The following is a 16,987-nucleotide window of genomic DNA, read 5'->3' as shown; positions in this document are numbered from 1 at the left end:
GGTATTCCATATAGCCTAGGTGTGTAGTGTTCTATACCATCTAGGTTTGTGTACATGCACTCTCATGTTTGCACAATGACAAAGTTGTTAAAAGATTCTTTTCTCAGAGCATATTGCCATAGTTCAGCAGTGCATGACTATGTAGATTGATATATTGATTTAAAATGCCATTCTAGTAGTTGAATGTATTTAGTATCCCTGCTAGGTAGAGGCATTGATTTACCTGAGGTTCTAAGTATGGACATTGAAATATATAATATTTATATGTATATATGTGTGTGCATGTGTGTGTAAGAAGAATTTATAAACTAACAGAAAAATAAATAGAATGGGAAAGCTAAAACAGCAAAGAACTGACCAGACCCAGAAGAGACTAATTTGTTGAGACCAAAGGTTTGGTAAACAATTCAAGCTACTCATCAGGGGGAGAGCTTGGGGGCACGAACAACAGAGGCCAGTCCCAAGGGTGCAGAGGGAGATGGGAAATAGGTCAGGCTCTGTAGAGGCCCATTCACATGTGAAAAGTTGAGGAGAAGGTGCATTGGGCTCTCACAACAAACTGGGACCATCTATAGAGTGATGAATCATGCCACCATAACAAACATTCTGCCCATTCTTCAAAGTGAGACCTTGGCCCTGGGCGTCTCCAAGTGCTTTGTCAGGGAATTAGGGGCTTGGCCAATACAGTCAATAGATTCAGCTCTGCCCAGGTCTGTTATTGGCTTGGGATGCTCAGGGCTACAAAGCCACTCCCTGCTCTACAGCAGGGTATTCCAGGAGGAAATAGGGCCTGGAATCAGAATGTACCAACAGGGCCCAAGAGGACAAGATATGCCTTAGCTCCTGCTCCCAGCTCGCAAATCATACTACTATCTTGGGGGTGGGTGACTTGGCCCTTCCCTGTCCTGAGGACACCCTAGCCATGCCTTGGTCAGTCTTGTACCTCCTTCTGGTGAGCTTAGGAAATGGGATTTACCCAAAGAAGAGGAATCTGTTCAAGCATACAGGAATCTAGCCTAAGCTTTCGAAACTGAAAGCCACATCTGCACAGGAGTGAATTCACCAAATGGTGGCACTTTTCTTTGAGGGGTCCTGGGACATGGTTAATAATTACAACTGTAGACAGTTACTGAGCATTCTGTGTCCAATATCATGCAAGTCAGCTACATATATGCTCTTGTCATCTTGATTGATACATCTATAAGGAAATTGAAGCTCAGAGAGGTGAAGATACTTGACCAGAGTTGAGATTCTAACCCAGGTATATTACCACCAGGAACAGAGCTACATCAATGCTCACCCCAGGTCTACCCAAAGCCCATGTCCACCAGCGTTCTCTAGGCCAAATTCTGGACCTCACCCTTTAACCAGGCAGGACTATTCCTTTAGGATGCTATACAAAAAGCAAGAGGCAAAGTGCAGAAAGTCTCCTTGTAGCTCACTGTGCTGAGCCCAGCCAGGAAACCAAGACCTCAGGAAACCCTGTCGCTGGTGGTCTGGGCTGAAGCTTCTTATTGTCCTGGAAACAATGACCTCAGTGACTAATAGGGCCCTCATTTAGGAATTTGGCACTGGCTGCTTTTTACCCTCATTGGTGAAGTCCTACATGCAGTTCTTAACCCACTCAGTGCTAGGCAAGCCAGGACAGCTGATCACCTTAGCAAAAAGACAAGTTGGATACACACACAGCACCACCCAGAATTCAGTCAAAATTAGTGTGGCACAGAGTTTAAGTGCCGTGAACTATGGTCTGAGAGCAGGGATCTCAGCCCTGGGCTGTAGCTGACTCATGACCTTCAAAAAAGCACTTCCCTCCAGGAGCTTCAGTTCCCCCATCTGACAGGTGAGGACATTCCAGTTCTGTGGAGGGTGAGGTGACATCATCCAATTAGTGCAAACAAGGCAGTGCAAAGTGCACCACCTCTTGAGAAGCAATTTGGCAAAATCTGGCATCCTTTCCCACACTTTCTTATCCCTTGGGACTTACAATTCCAAGGTAATAGCTCAAGGGAAATAGAAAAGTTCTCTGCAGAAACATGTGCATTGAAGGACTATCTATCATGGCAAAGCAACCTCAACACTACAACAAGAAGCAGTGAACTAGGGATGCTACATCCACTAGGAGGGATCAAGTACTGCAGTCATTAGAAAGGTCCACAGGCTCTTGGGGCAATTTAAACCAGCTTGGGAAAGGCAAGGCTACATGGCCCAAATGAAAACATGAAAAGGTGTTGCTGCAGAGAAAGACTAATGGAAAAGGGAAAGATGGTAATAATAGTTGCACTGCTTGGTAAGATCAGATGTAAATATTTCTGCATTTTGTCAGGTGGTGTACACCACTATGATATACTTTTCACACACACACACAAAGGAATAAATGAGAAAACTTTAGCTGTAGTCTCCACAGCTGATCTTGGGATTAAATCAGTCAGCCATGTTCTGATTGGTGCCCATGCAGCCCAAGGGCCTGTGAGCCTTGCTGGATGTCCCTGTGCTGCCCAGAAATGGCCTGCATTGCAGCAATTGCCAGGAAACACAGATGGAGCCAGGACTCCTGACATTTAGGCCAGTGTATCTCTCACTACCAGCCTTCATCCCTTACGCTCTCTATTGTGCTGACAATGTCCACACCTGGTACACTGGTCAGAGATTTAGGCTGCAATCAAAGAAACCAATTCTGGCTGATTTGGACAGAAAAGGAATGTATAAGAATATTATCAGAGAACCAAGATGGCGGCATAGGTTAACGCCGGAGTTTGCTGCCTCGAACAACCACTTCAAAAGTGAAACTAAAAGACGGAACTGACATCACCCAGAACGACAGGAACGCAGCTGAGTGGAAGTCCTACAACTAGGAGGAAAGAGAAACGCATACCGACACTCAGAGGAGGCGCAGTGCTGAAGTCAAATACTGAGGTGCGGAGTGCATGCAGAGCGGGCTGGTGGCTGAGGGCGCGGTTGGCATTTTTAATCGGAGGGAGTCGCAGACTCTGAGCTCCAGATACAGGCGAGTCTTTAGGGACCCAGACTCTAACGGGAGAAGCGGGACTGTCTGGCTTCGGTCAGAGCGAGTGCAGCTTTCTCTCCGAGGTTTGCAGCGGTTGCTGGGACTTGGAGAGGCAGAGCCCCTGGGGACAGGACTGAGAGAAGCCATAACTGCTCCCTCCGGCCCACCCTGCTGATCCCATGCGACCCACCTGCCCCGCCCAAGCCCTGCACAGAGGCATTTGCCGGATAGCCTCAGGCAAACGCCAGATTAGCACATCCCTAGAGGACAGAAGTTCTCTCACTGCAGACACAGCTGATTCTCACAGCCACTTGGCCTGGAGGTCAAATCCCCCCTAGTATTAGCTACAACAATCAAGGCTTAACTACAAGACTGCACACAAAGACCACTAGGGGGTGCACCAAGAAAGCATAACAAAATATGGAGACAAAGAAACAGGACAAAATTGTCAATGGAAGATTTAGAGTTCAGAACCACACTTTTAAGGTCTCTCAAGAACTGTCTAGAAGCCGCCGATAAACTTAATGAGATCCTCGAGAAATCTAATGAGACCCTCGATGTTGTGATAAAGGACCAACTAGAAATTAAGCATACACTGACTGAAATAAAGAATACTATACAGACTCCCAACAGCAGACCAGAGGAGCGCAAGAATCAAGTCAAAGATTTGAAATGCGAAGAAGCAAAAAACACCCAACCAGAAAAGCAAAATGAAAAAAGAATCCGAAAATACGAAGATAGTGTAAGGAGCCTCTGGGACAGCTTCAAGCGTACCAACATCAGAATTATAGGGGTGCCAGAAGATGAGAGAGAGCAAGATATTGAAAACCTATTTGAAGAAATAACGACAGAAAACTTCCCCCACCTGGTGAAAGAAATAGACTTACAGGTCCAAGAAGCGCAGAGAACCCCAAAAAAAAGGAATCCAAAGAGGACCACACCAAGACACATCATAATTAAAATGCCAAGAGCAAAAGACAAAGAGAGAATCTTAAAAGCAGCAAGAGAAAGAAACTCAGTTACCTACAAGGGAATACCCATATGACTGTCAGCTGATTTCTCATCAGAAACTTTGCAGGCCAGAAGGGAGTGAGAGAAATATTCAAAGTGATGAATACCAAGAACCTACAACCAAGATTACTTTATCCAGCAAAGCTATCATTCAGAATTGAAGGTCAGATAAAGAGCTTCACAGATAAGGAAAAGCTAAAGGAGTTCATCACCACCAAACCAGGATTATATGAAATGCTGAAAGGTATCCTTTAAGAAGAGGAAGAGGAAGAAAAAGGTAAAGATACAAATTATGAACAACAAATATGCATCTATCAACAAGTGAATCTAAGAATCAAGTGAATAAATAATCTGATGAACAGAATGAACTGTTGATTATAATAGAATCAGGGACATAGAAAGGGAATGGACTGACTATTCTTGGGGGGGAAAGGGGTGTGGGAGATGCGGGAAGAGACTGGACAAAAATCGTGCACCTATGGATGAGGACAGTGGGTGGGGAGTGAGGGCGGAGGGTAGGGTGGGAACTGGGAGGAGGGGAATTATGGGGGGGGAAAAGAGGAACAATGTAATAATCTGAACAATAAAGATTTAATTAAAACTGAAAAAAAAGATTATCGAGTAGCTCACATACTTTTTTTTTTTAATATATTTTATTGAGTTTTTACAGAGGAAGGGAGAGAGATGGAGAGTTAGAAACATGGATGAGAGAGAAACGTCGATCAGCTGCCTCCTGCACATCTCCCACTGGGGATGTGCCCGCAACCCAGGTACATGCCCTTGACCGGAATCGAACTTGGGACCTTTCAGTCCGCAAGCCAACGCTCTATCCATTGAGCCAAACCGGTTTCAGCAGCTCATAGACTTTAGAAACAATTAGACACAAGCATTAAAGGAAAAGAAGACATTGACCAAATAATGTTGAGAAGCCAAGAACACAGCCAAATTCCAGAGGAAAAATATGGAGAAGCTAGGCTATTATAAAGGTTTGGCTTGAGTGGCTTCTCACAATGTTCCCATTCTGGAAAACCTATTGCCCACAACCCCAAAAAGACCCAGACCCAGGATGCTGCCTTCCCCAGATAGGCCGCTGAGTCTATGCCTAAGGACTCCACTGCCCCAGGCATACATGACTCAGTGAGGGCACCAAATGCTCACCTTTCAAATTTATTCTTTTTAGGGCAACATGTGGACATATCCTGGTTCCAAGTGGCCCACATTAAAGAGGATGGGATACTCATGGAGAAGCCAGCCAGTGTGGAGCCACATTACATAGTCCTGGAGAACCCTAGCTTCTCCCCCATAGGCGTTCTACTGAGAATGATCCAGACAGCCCTGAGCATTCGTGTCATCGCCAATGTGTTGCTCTACTATCACCGCCAACCCGAGGAAGTCAACTTCCACCTCTACTTAATCCCCAGCGACTGCACCATTAGAAAGGTTGCCCCGATAGCTGGAAAGGGCAGGCCAGGATGGGCTGACAGAGACATGACATGGATTCAGAGAGCTTCCTAGATGGGTCAACTGGGCTTAAGTTTGGGACATGGACTGGTCTCCTGTACCCCAGGTCTCCCTCACCTGGGCTCACTGCTTCACTACCCATTGCTAGACACCTTTTGCAGTTCTTTCCAGGAGTCAGAAGGATGGGAGGGCTCCCTGCCCAGAGCTGGAGCCACTCCTCCATTCTCAATTCTTCTCTAGCAATGCCCCAATTCACACCCTGAACACAGCACTGGCCAAGTGTGGGGATCTCTGTGTAGCAGTCATTGGGGTGGGAGAGTTCATGGGTGGTATAACCGCTTCACCCACATAAATATGTGGAAACACCACATAAAAACTCTTCTTTCTTAATCAGTGTCTGTATTCCCTTTAGGCCATAGATGATGAAGAAAAGAAGTTCCAGTTTTTTCAAATACGCAAGTCGGCCATGCAGCCACATCTCCACATGGGCTTCCAATATACTGTGTCTGGTTCAGACAAGTTGGAAATAATCCCTGAGGTGAGCAGTCTAGATATCCCCTCCCTGCTGAGAGGTCATGCTGGGAATAGCTGTGAGGCAGGTTTCAGAGCTTCCCTAGGGGCAGGCCCATTTAGGGTTTGGCAGACAGCGAGTGGAATTTTGGGTAAGCAGGAATGCTTCAAAGATTGGGAGAAAGGAGGATAGTAAGAGGCAGGTTCATATTCAGGATAGGGATAACAGTGGGTTTGACTTAGGGGAACTGGAAGTGTTGGGCTATAGGGTGTTGATGCTCTTCAAGCAAAACCAACAGGAACACACCTGTAGCTGAACACAGTGGGGTTATTACTCATTGCAGTGAGAGAACACACACCAATGAGAACCATAGCACCCCCTCATCAAGAGATGCGGAAAGAACCTATTTCAGGATTTGGGCCTTAGTTGAGTAATTTTGGCGAAGATCTAAGGAAATGAAGATTTGGTCTAGATCTGGTATTGTCAGAAGGAAGGGCAATTCTATGATTGGGAACCTCTACACATTTTCTCTCTAAGAAGGAAAAGCACCACAATTGTGAAGGTTTAATTGCTGAAATAGCTCATTTTGAAGTGGAATGGGGCAAAGTTTAGCTATTGTGAGATTGTATGTGGATAACACAGCAGAGATGGCAGCATCAGATTAGTTTGTAATAAGAATGAGGTCTAGTTTTGAGTGTCACATCAGGTCTGGGCATCAGGAGCTGTCTTCTATCCTTTCTCAGTCTCCCCTTTTCACCAAAGGGAATGAAGTCAGGCCACTGGACATTCATCCATGATATCCAAATGTTCACCATTGCCAAGATTTGTTGCTTAGGGTCATATTTTCAACAGAATGGTAGTTTGTAGTTCAACCAGGGTCAATCTTTTTTTTTCCCCTTCTGTTCTGAGATGAGTCCTTGGACCACTTTAAAGTGACAGTGACGGATGGTTTACATTCTCCGAAGTAAGGAGAAAGAATTATATAACTTTTAAGTTGAGAAACATGAATCCAACCATAACTACCTTAGATTTTCCTGCTGCGTAAGATCTTAACAAGGGATGAGAGACATGATTCACTCATTCACCACACATTTACCCAGTGCCAACCATGTGCTGTCTTAATTTGTGATAGTCCAGTGAACAAGACAGAAAGGCCCTGCCCTTGGGAAGATGACCTTCTGGTGGATGAGACCAACATAATTAAAGAAATGGACCTAGAACCATGAAGTGCTGTGAAGAAAACAACCATGACACTTAAGAGAGTGACTTGAGCTGCTTTATACTGGGTGGTCAGGGAGGAGCTGCTGAGCAGTGACATATAAGCTGAGACCTGAGTGACAAGAATGGCCCTAGGAGGTGAATATCTGTAACAGAGCACTTCAGGTCCAGAGGATAGAGGAGCAGGCACCCTTGATCCCTCCACATGACAAATAGGACAGTGTGGCAGAGCTTAATGAGTGTAGCAAAGGGAGAAGTTAGGTGGGGTCACACAAGAGACAGAGGTTTCCTAGGGCCCATCAACTATGTTGCCCTGATATGGAGTTTGGATTTTGTTCTAAGTGCAATGATAAGATCTCAGAGGTTGTTGCTTGGTAATACAAGACCTGCTTTAGTTTCATATAGTTGCCTCTGGCTGCTGGGTAAGAATGGGTGATAAGAAGACAAGAGTGAAAACAAAAGACAAATCAAAGGACCATTGCTATGGTACCTGCAGGAGCTGCAGATGCCTTGATTAGGGAAAAAGTAGCTGAGATGAAGATAAATTAATGGGTTAAGGGTGTATGTTGCAAGTATAGTATAGCCCATAGAACTTGACTTATAAGAGAGAAAACTAAAAAAATAAAAAGAAGGAGAAAAAGAGAGAGAGAAAGCTAAGAATTAAAGATGATGCCTTAATATGGAATATGGATATTCAGTGGTGGTAGTGCCATTTACTGCATGTGGGGAAACGGAAGGGAACATTTTTGGAAGACAGTTGAGAATCAAGAGTCGACTTGAATGTGATTTAGAAAAGGGGATGGATATAAATTTTCTGTTGATTAAAAGTGGGTCAAGCTGGGATATGGGAGTGGCCAGGGAAAGGTTAATGCGGGAGGGCAGGGGAGGAGACATATGTAATACTTTAAACAATAAAGAATTCAAATTTTAAAAAAAAATACATAATAGCCCTAGTGGTTTGTCTCAGTGGATAAATGGAACAAAGGGTCCCAGGTTAGATTTCGGTCAAAGGCACATGCCTGGGTTGTGGGCTCGGTCCAATGTGCAGGAGGCAGCCGATCAATGGTTCACTCTCATCATTGATGTTTCTATCTGTCTCTTTATCTCCCTTCCTCTCTGAAATCAATAAAAATATATATTTTTTAAAAATACATAATACTTGGTAATGATAATAAACTACTATGCTACTATCTGTTTTTTAAAAAGTATGTCAAGCTTAGGATCCATGAAGAAGACAGGCTTTGGGCTGGAGAAATGAGAATTTGGGTTCAAGATGGAGGAGGTGGAGGAAGAAGGATCTGCTTCAACATGGAGGGAGAAGGATCTGGTTTAAGATGTGTGAGCACTACGTTAGAGATGAGTCCTGATTCATCCATGGGGTACCCAGCCATGTCCTCTTACTTCTGAGTTGGGATTTGTGAAAAATGAGGAAGAGAGCAGAGCCTGAGGTGGCATTAATTTCAGTAGAGATCATTCAAGGATCCCCATGGGCTAAGCAGGACCAAGAAGGTGTCAGGTGGGAAGACACCTCACTTGCAGGATGAATGGTGCAACATCACCACTTTTTCTACAGGAACTGGAACTCTGCTATCGAAGCCCTGCGAAACCCCAGGTCTTCTCTGAGTTCTATGTTCATCATTTTGGATCGGGGATCCGGCTGCAGATTAAAAGCAAAATTGATGAGACTGTGGTATGGAAGGCCTTGGTGAAATCAGGTAAAGTCAAAACATGTCCATATAGAGAGAACCAAGATGGCGGCATAGGTTAACGCCGGAGTTTGCTGCTTTGAACAACTACTTCAAAAGTGAAACCAAAAAACGGAAAGGACATCACCCAGAACCACAGGAACGCTGGCTGAGTGGAAGTCCTACAACTAGGAGGAAAGAGAAACGCATACGGACACTCAGAGGAGGCACAGTGCTGAAGTCAAATTCTGAGGTGCGGAGTGCGAGGAGCAGGCTGGCGGCGGAGGGCGTGGTTGGCGTTTTCAATCGGGAGGGAGTCGCAGACTCTGAGCTCCAGATCCGGGCGAGTCTTTAGGGACCCAGACTCAAACGGGAGAAGCGGGGCTGTCTGGCTTCGGTCAGAGCGAGTGCAGCTTTCTCTCTGAGCTTTGCAGCGGGTGCTGGGACTCAGAGAGGCAGAGCCCCTGGGGACGGGACTGAGAGCCGCCATAACTGCTCTCTCCGGCCCACCCTGTTGATCCTGTGCGACCCGCCCCGCCCAAGCCCTGCACAGAGGCATTTGCCGGATAGCCTCAGGCAAAGGCTAGATTAGCACCTCCCTAGAGGACAGAAGTTCTCTCACTGCTGACACAGCTGATTCTCATAGCCACTTGGCCTGGAGGTCAAACCCTCCCTGGAATTAGCTACAACAATCAAGATTTAACTATAAGACTGCGAACAAAGACCACTAGGGGGTGCACCAAGGAAGCATAACAAAATGCGGAGACAAAGAAACAGGACAAAATTGTCAATGGAAGATATAGAGTTCAGAACCACACTTTTAAGGTCTCTCAAGAACTGTTTAGAAGCCGCCGATAAACTTAATGAGATCTACAAGAAAACTAATGAGACCCTCGATCTTATATTGGGGAACCAACTAGAAATTAAGCATACACGGACTGAAATAACGAATATACAGACTCCCGACAGCAGACCAGAGGACCGCAAGAATCAAGTCAATGATTTGAAATGCGAGGAAGCAAAAAACACCCAACCAGAAAAGCAAAATGAAAAAAGAATCCAAAAATGTGAGGATAGTGTAAGGAGCCTCTGGGACAGCTTCAAGCGTACCAACATCAGAATTATAGGGGTGCCAGAAGAAGAGAGAGAGCAAGATATTGAAAACCTATTTGAAGAAATAATGACAGAAAACTTCCCCCACCTGGTGAAAGAAATGGACTTACAGGTCCAAGAAGCACGGAGAACCCCAAACAAAAGGAATCCAAAGAGGACCACACCAAGACACATCATAATTAAAATGCCAAGAGCAAAAGATAAAGAGAGAATCTTAAAAACAGCAAGAGAAAGAAACTCAGTTACCTACAAGGGAATACCCATACGACTGTCAGCTGATTTCTCAACAGAAACTTTGCAGGCCAGAAGGGAGTGGCAAGAAATATTCAAAGTGATGAATACCAAGAACCTACAACCAAGATTACTTTATCCAGCAAAGCTATCATTCAGAATTGAAGGTCAGATAAAGAGCTTCACAGATAAGGAAAAGCTAAAGGAGTTCATCACCACCAAACCAGGATTATATGAAATGCTGAAAGGTATCCTTTAAGAAGAGGAAGAGGAAGAAAAAGGTAAAGATACAAATTATGAACAACAAATATGCATCTATCAACAAGTGAATCTAAGAATCAAGTGAATAAATAATCTGATGAACAGAATGAACTGTTGATTATAATAGAATCAGGGACATAGAAAGGGAATGGACTGACTATTCTTGGGGGGGAAAGGGGTGTGGGAGATGCGGGAAGAGACTGGACAAAAATCGTGCACCTATGGATGAGGACAGTGGGTGGGGAGTGAGGGTGGAGGGTGGGGTGGGAACTGGGAGGAGGGGAGTTATGGGGGGAAAAAAAAGAGGAACAAATGTAATAATCTGAACAATAAAGATTTAATTTTAAAAAAAAAAAAAAAAAAAACATGTCCATAGAGCTCAGTGGTGGGAAACAGATAGTCAATAAAATATTCTGCCTGTGTGTGTGTGTGTGTGTGTGTGTGTGTGTGTGTGTGTGAGCACAATTTGCTGATGAGAAGAAATAGCCCAGAGAAGTTATGCGATTTTTTTTTCTAGGTACATAACAGTTGGTGTGACTAGAATTTGAATTAAAGTTTGTCTGCCCTAACTGGTTTAGCTCAGTGGATAGAGTGTCGGCCTGTGGACTGAAGGGTCCCAGGTTCGATTCCGGTCAAGGGCATGTACCTTGGTTGCGGGCACATCCCCAGTAGGGGGTGTGCAGGAGGCAGCTAATCGATGTTTCTCTCTCATCGATGTTTCTAACTCTCTATTCCTCTCCTTTCCACTCTGTAAAAAAATCAGTAAAGTTGGTCTGACTCTGAGCTCCATTCCCTCTCCCGTGCACTGTTCAGTGTCTCTATACTGCCCTTGATTTAACAGATTTTGACCCACAAGGCATTTGGCAAAATTTATCATAATTGATTGGATATGAGATGAAAAAATAAGAAATAGACAGTTATATGGTTGTATGAATTAAGCCCATTATGACAACAGCACATATACTAACTTGGATCACTCAGATATTTTCAAAGTAGACAAGAGGGAATCAAATAATGAACTTTCAGGAATGAATGTAACTTTTCAGTGTCTTAAACCAGCACCAACACGCCCAAGAAGCAAAATCCCTCAAAAGTCCTTCTAGGGCCCGCTGGTGTTGCTCAGTGGGTAAGGGTCAATCCATGAATCAGGAGGTCATGGTTCGATTCCCAGTCAGGACACATACCCAGGTTGTGGGCTTGATCCCCAGTAGGGGACATGCAGGAGGCAGCCTATCAATGATTCTCTCTCATCATTGATGTTTCTAATTCTCTCTCACCCTTACTCTCTCTTCAATCAATAATAAAAACAGGTTTTAAAAATAAAAGTCCTTCTAGGAAAAAGCAGATCATGTTCAATGTTAAAGCCTAGTGAATCTGGCCCCCGCCAGTGTAGGTCAGTAGTTAGAGTGTCAGCCCATGGACCAAAGGGTCGCAGTTTAATTCCCTGTCAAGGGTAGATACCTGGGTTGTAGGATCCATCCCTGGCCCTAGTCAGGGTGCTTGTGGGATGCAACCAATCAATGTATTTCTCTCATATTGTTGATTCTCTCTCATTCTCTCTTCTCTCTCTCTCTCTCTCTCTCTCTCTCTCTCTCTCTTTCCTCCCTCCCTTCCACTCTCTCTGGAAATTAATGGGAAAAATAGCCTCAGGTGAGGATTAACAACAAAAAATATATATAGTGAATCTGCCTCCTGAGGTGCCACAACAGGCTTTCCAGGGAGGAGAAAGATAATGGTCTTTACTCTTCTTGGCTTGGGCGCAATCACAGGTGTGGACTAACCAGCCCCAGCATCAGACCTCCTTTGAATCTCACTCTGGCACTTACTTGCTGGGTGATCTTGGGAAAATGACTTCACCCTTTTGAGTGTCAGATTCCTCATTTATAAAAAGAGGGTCATATGGCCTAACTTGTAGGATTATTGCAAAGATTAAATAAATTATATACATCAAGCATGTCAAACTCAAAGGCTAACATGGGCCAAATAAAGAAGAAATGTAGATTTATTTCTATCGAGACTTCTGAATACTAAGAACTAAAATAAATGAGAAATTGTTACTATAAAATAATAGAATATATTAATAAAATTTAATATTTTTTCTTGAACATTAACTTACCAGACACTGAATAACTGCCAAATTAATAAGTGTAATGCAAACAAACCTATTTTTCTTGTTCTCCGAAAGCAAAATATTTCCTGTTGTGCACATCAAACAAGTTAGTCCAAGAATAATGACGTGGCAGTCAGCTGCTAAAATATTCGCTGCTAGTATTAGTGGAGAGAAATTGTGCACCTATGGGTAAGACAAGTAAGGGTAATGAATGCAACACGATTATGTAATCAGTCATTAGCGAACGTTGTAGTTCGTCATTAATAATTATGTATAACAGGATATTGTAAAAATTAAGTTACGAAATTTTTATTAAAATGTTTCTTACATACCGTTATATTGGCTGGGCCACAAAAATATTCGTTGGGGGCTGCATGTGGCCTGCGGGCTCTGAGTTTGACATCTTTGATGTACATGCATATCTCATGCAGTGGTCCTTATAAATCAGGGATGGGGAACCTTTTTTCTGCAAGGGCCATTTGGATATGTATAACATCATTTGTGAGCCATATAAAATTATCAAGTTAAAAATTAGCCTACTGCCCTAGCCAGTTTGGCTCAGTGGGTAGAGCATCCGCCCATGGACTAAAGGGTCCTAGATTTGATTCCAGTCAAGGATATGGACCTCAGTTGCAGGCTCTATCCCTGGACATGGTCGGGGCCCATGTTTCTCTCTGTCTCTCCCCCTCCCTTCCACTCTCTCTAAAAATCAATAGAAAAATATCCTCAGGTGAAGATTAACATGCACAAAAATTAAAAAATAGCCTGCTATTTTTGGTCAAACATTTAATTAACTCACCCCTAATGCCTTGGCAGGGACAGACCAAATGATTTCATGGACTTATACAGCCCATTGGCTAGACATCCCCTACCCTTGTTATTAATAGTAGCAGTGTTATAATTTATCTTTATGTTAAATGATCTCCTTAATCCTGCTCTTTGGAGCTGACAAAAGAATTTATTTCCAGCCCCCATGGGAAGGCCCTTCAGGTACGTGAAGATAGATCGTAGCCTCCCTTAAGTCTCCTCCTGTGCAAGTTAAACATCTCTATTTTCTTCCATCATTCCTCTTACATTTTGGATTTTAACATCTTTGCCTCCTCAGTAGATGTGCCCATTTGAGGACGAGTCAGGATAGACTCTAAGACTGTCCAGTCAGCATGGAGGACATGGGACACCCTCCTCCCTCCATCCAAGTGAACCCTCTGCTCCCAACACCACAACTGGAGCTCCCCTGTGTTTGGCTTCCCTTCCACACTGTCAGGTCACACTGAACTTGGGTCAGCTCAAAACCTCAGGCCGTGTCCACAGGGGCTGCTGTGGACTCCCCCTTCCTCTCCACATGCAAGTAATTATTTAATCCCCTTTTTGTTGTTGTTGTTGTTTGCTTGTTTCCATTGAAATTTACCTATTACTCTGAATTGCTAAGATTTTCTTGATGTTAATTCTTGATTCTGACATCAGACACCAGAACAAACAGTGTGGGAATCAAAGTGCAAAAAAGGTCAAGGAGGTAGATTTATGCTCAGAATAAGATCTCATTGTTAAAGATATCTAGCAAAGGTCTCAGCTATTTCTCACCAGAGTTCCATTCAGGCCAAGACAGAATTAAACCCTGTGCAAAGGGGTGTAAAGGGGAAAATTGGGCCTCAGTTTCCCAATAGGCATGAAGAAATGATTCATCAACATTGTCTCTAAGGGCACTTGCAACCCTTAATCCTTGTTCTATCAGAATTAGTCTGTAGCTTGTCTTAGAATAAATCTCAAAAGAGAAAAGTAGGTAGGAGTTTCAAGGCTTATCATTTGTGTTAGTAACTATCATTGATACTGATGCTTATTCATATCTCTTTTCCTCCAGGGGACCTCAGACCTGCAGCTCCCCTGGTCTCTCAAGCCCTGACAGGTCAGTAACAGTGTTAGAGGCCAAAGGAGCCATGGCAGTTCTGGAGTGTACTACCTGGTCCTCCACGAAGAGAGGAGAGAAAAAAAGGGGACTCATTAAACCTCACAAGGGTTCAGTCCTTGGAGAGATGTGTGCCCCAGGGCAGAGTTCTCCCCCATCCCTTTTATTCCTGCCCATCATGGCTCTGGCACCTCCCACTGAACAATCTCAATTGACTCCATCATGAACCTGACCCCCACCCTTAGCTCAGCAGAATGCTAGGCTGGAAGTTGACATGAGGGAGGGCAGAGGTACCTTTCGGTGGTCCATGAAATGTGTGGGGATCAGGGAGGAGCCAGGGATGCAGATAAAGGGAGTGAAGAGTTAGACTGGGGAATTAGAGGGAGAGGATTTGATGGAAACCCTTTCTTATTCATCACTGGCCTGACTTTCATCCACAGATGACCCTACTTTGCTGCGCTTTTTGGAGCAGCATCGGGTACCGCTGGTGGATCGAGTGACATCGGTGGATGCAGTCCTAGACAGGCTGTATGGGCAGGTGCTGAGCGAGGAGCAGTATGAGAGGGTGCGGGCTGAGCCCACCAATCAAGACAAGATGAGGAAGCTGTTCAGCTTCAGCAAGTCCTGGAACAGGGCCTGCAAATGTCAACTCTACCGAGCCCTGAAGGAGACCCATCCTCACCTAATTATTGATCTCTGGGAGAAGTGACGCAGTGGAGGAGACTAGGGGAGCTAATGACAAGCTCGGCAGCTGAAGTCTGAACACCTGCTTACGAGTCCTGGCTCTGACTGTCTAGGCTTTGGGTCTAGGTTTCTTCAAGTCTAAACCCATTGCCATCGCCCAGCCGGAGTGGCTCAGTTGGTTGAGTGTCATCCTGTGCACCAAAAGGTTGCTGATTCCATTTCTGGTCAGAGCACATATCTAGGTTTCAGGTTCAGAAGGCAACTGATTGATGTTTTTTATCTCTCTTTCTCTCTCTCTCTCTCTCTCTCTCTCCCCCTCTCTTCCTCCTTCTCTCTCTAAGCATGTCCTCAGTGAGTATAAATATATAAACAAACAAACACATTGCCATTTGAGTTGCCTTCTTGCCCTAAAGTTATGGAGCATTGATAATATCTTTGCTGGGCATTATATATCCATGCTCAGTGATGCCACACGGGCTCCCAGTCTGCCTCCCTATTATTAGGGACCAGTAGATATTTGTATACCATGATACATTTTTTATATCATGACCCTACATTTATGTATCATGCTACTACATTACAGTAAGGCAGAATACTGGGTAGACAGAGGGCCTAAGATTGAGAAATATGTGGGAGACGTTAGATTTAGACCAGGGGTGGGCAAACTTTTTGACGCGAGGGCCACAATGGGTTCTTAAACTGGACTGGAGGGCCGGAACAAAAGCATGGATGGAGTGTTTGTGTGAACTAATATAAATTCAAAGTAAACATCATTACATAAAAGAGTACGGTCTTTTTTTTTCAATAGTTTTATTCATTTCAAACGGGCCGGATCCGGCCCACGGGCCGTAGTTTGCCCACTGCTGATTTAGACTGTATAGTGTACTTACTTGTGAGACAATACTGAGGGGCAGCACAGGAAGGCATAAGTTTTAATGGGAAGACAAGGGCAGACTATTGCGCAGGCCTGCTATTGGAAGAGGGAGGCAGGAGCAGGAAAGAATGAGCCCAGATAGTGATGGGTCAATAAAAGGCAGAGAAGAGCCAGGAGGAAGGACTCTAGGTCCTGCAGGGCCAGCCCCTACTATCTAGAGCAGCCGTGGGCAAACTACGGCCCAGGGGCCGGATCCAGCCGTTTGAAATGAATAAAACTATTGAAAAAAAAGACCGTACCCTTTTATGTAATGATGTTTACTTTGAATTTATATTAGTTCACACAAACACTCCATCCATGCTTTTGTTCCGGCCCTCCAGTCCAGTTTAAGAACCCATTGTGGCCCTCGAGTCAAAAAGTTTGCCCACCCCTGATCTAGAGCCTGAGTGTCAGCAGCCATGCCCTCTGCACCCCTACAATTTCCCTGTAACCTTGCTCCCATGACACCTCACCCCCTTCAGAACAGGCCTGAGAAGGCAAGGCTGACCCGGGCAGGGATCCCTGCTTTTGCTCAAGGGAAGAAGGTACTGGGTCCTCCCTGACTGGGCAGCTTCAGCCCTGGGGCAAGCAAAAGTGAGCTCAGGGCTGGTCAGTGCACAGAGAAAAGAGCTTTATTGCTTGGGCCCCCACAAGACAATTTCCACACCACACTAAGTCATTTGGATACAAACTTGGCAACATCATCAAAGCCTCTAGCCCAGGGGTGGGCAAACTTTTTGACTCGAGGGCCACAATGGGTTCTTAAACTGGACCGAGGGTCGGAACAAACGCATGGATGGAGTGTTTGTGTGAACTAATATAAATTCAAAGTCAACATCATTACATAAAAGTTTTATTCATTTCAAACGGCAGGATGTG

General features: G+C 44.6%; 1 protein-coding gene across 1 annotated transcript in view; it reads left to right on the top strand.

The window, feature by feature from the left end:
- The window catches only part of LOC118671512 (NACHT, LRR and PYD domains-containing protein 1-like), a 67,854-nt gene extending 52,926 nt beyond the window's left edge, over positions 1-14,928 (top strand). Inside the window, exons 10-13 of the mRNA XM_036339773.1 lie at positions 5,199-5,458; positions 5,892-6,017; positions 8,782-8,923; positions 14,467-14,928. Of these exons, the coding sequence (XP_036195666.1) occupies positions 5,199-5,458; positions 5,892-6,017; positions 8,782-8,923; positions 14,467-14,519 (581 nt within the window). The 3' untranslated portion in view covers positions 14,520-14,928. The remainder of the gene's footprint in view (positions 1-5,198; positions 5,459-5,891; positions 6,018-8,781; positions 8,924-14,466) is intronic.
- The last annotated feature ends 2,059 nt before the right edge of the window (positions 14,929-16,987 follow it).

The sequence above is a fragment of the Myotis myotis genome, unplaced genomic scaffold (assembly GCF_014108235.1).
Source record: "Myotis myotis isolate mMyoMyo1 unplaced genomic scaffold, mMyoMyo1.p scaffold_m19_p_17, whole genome shotgun sequence".
NCBI classification, from domain to species: Eukaryota; Metazoa; Chordata; class Mammalia; order Chiroptera; family Vespertilionidae; genus Myotis; species Myotis myotis.
This window is presented reverse-complemented; position numbering and strand designations above follow the sequence as displayed.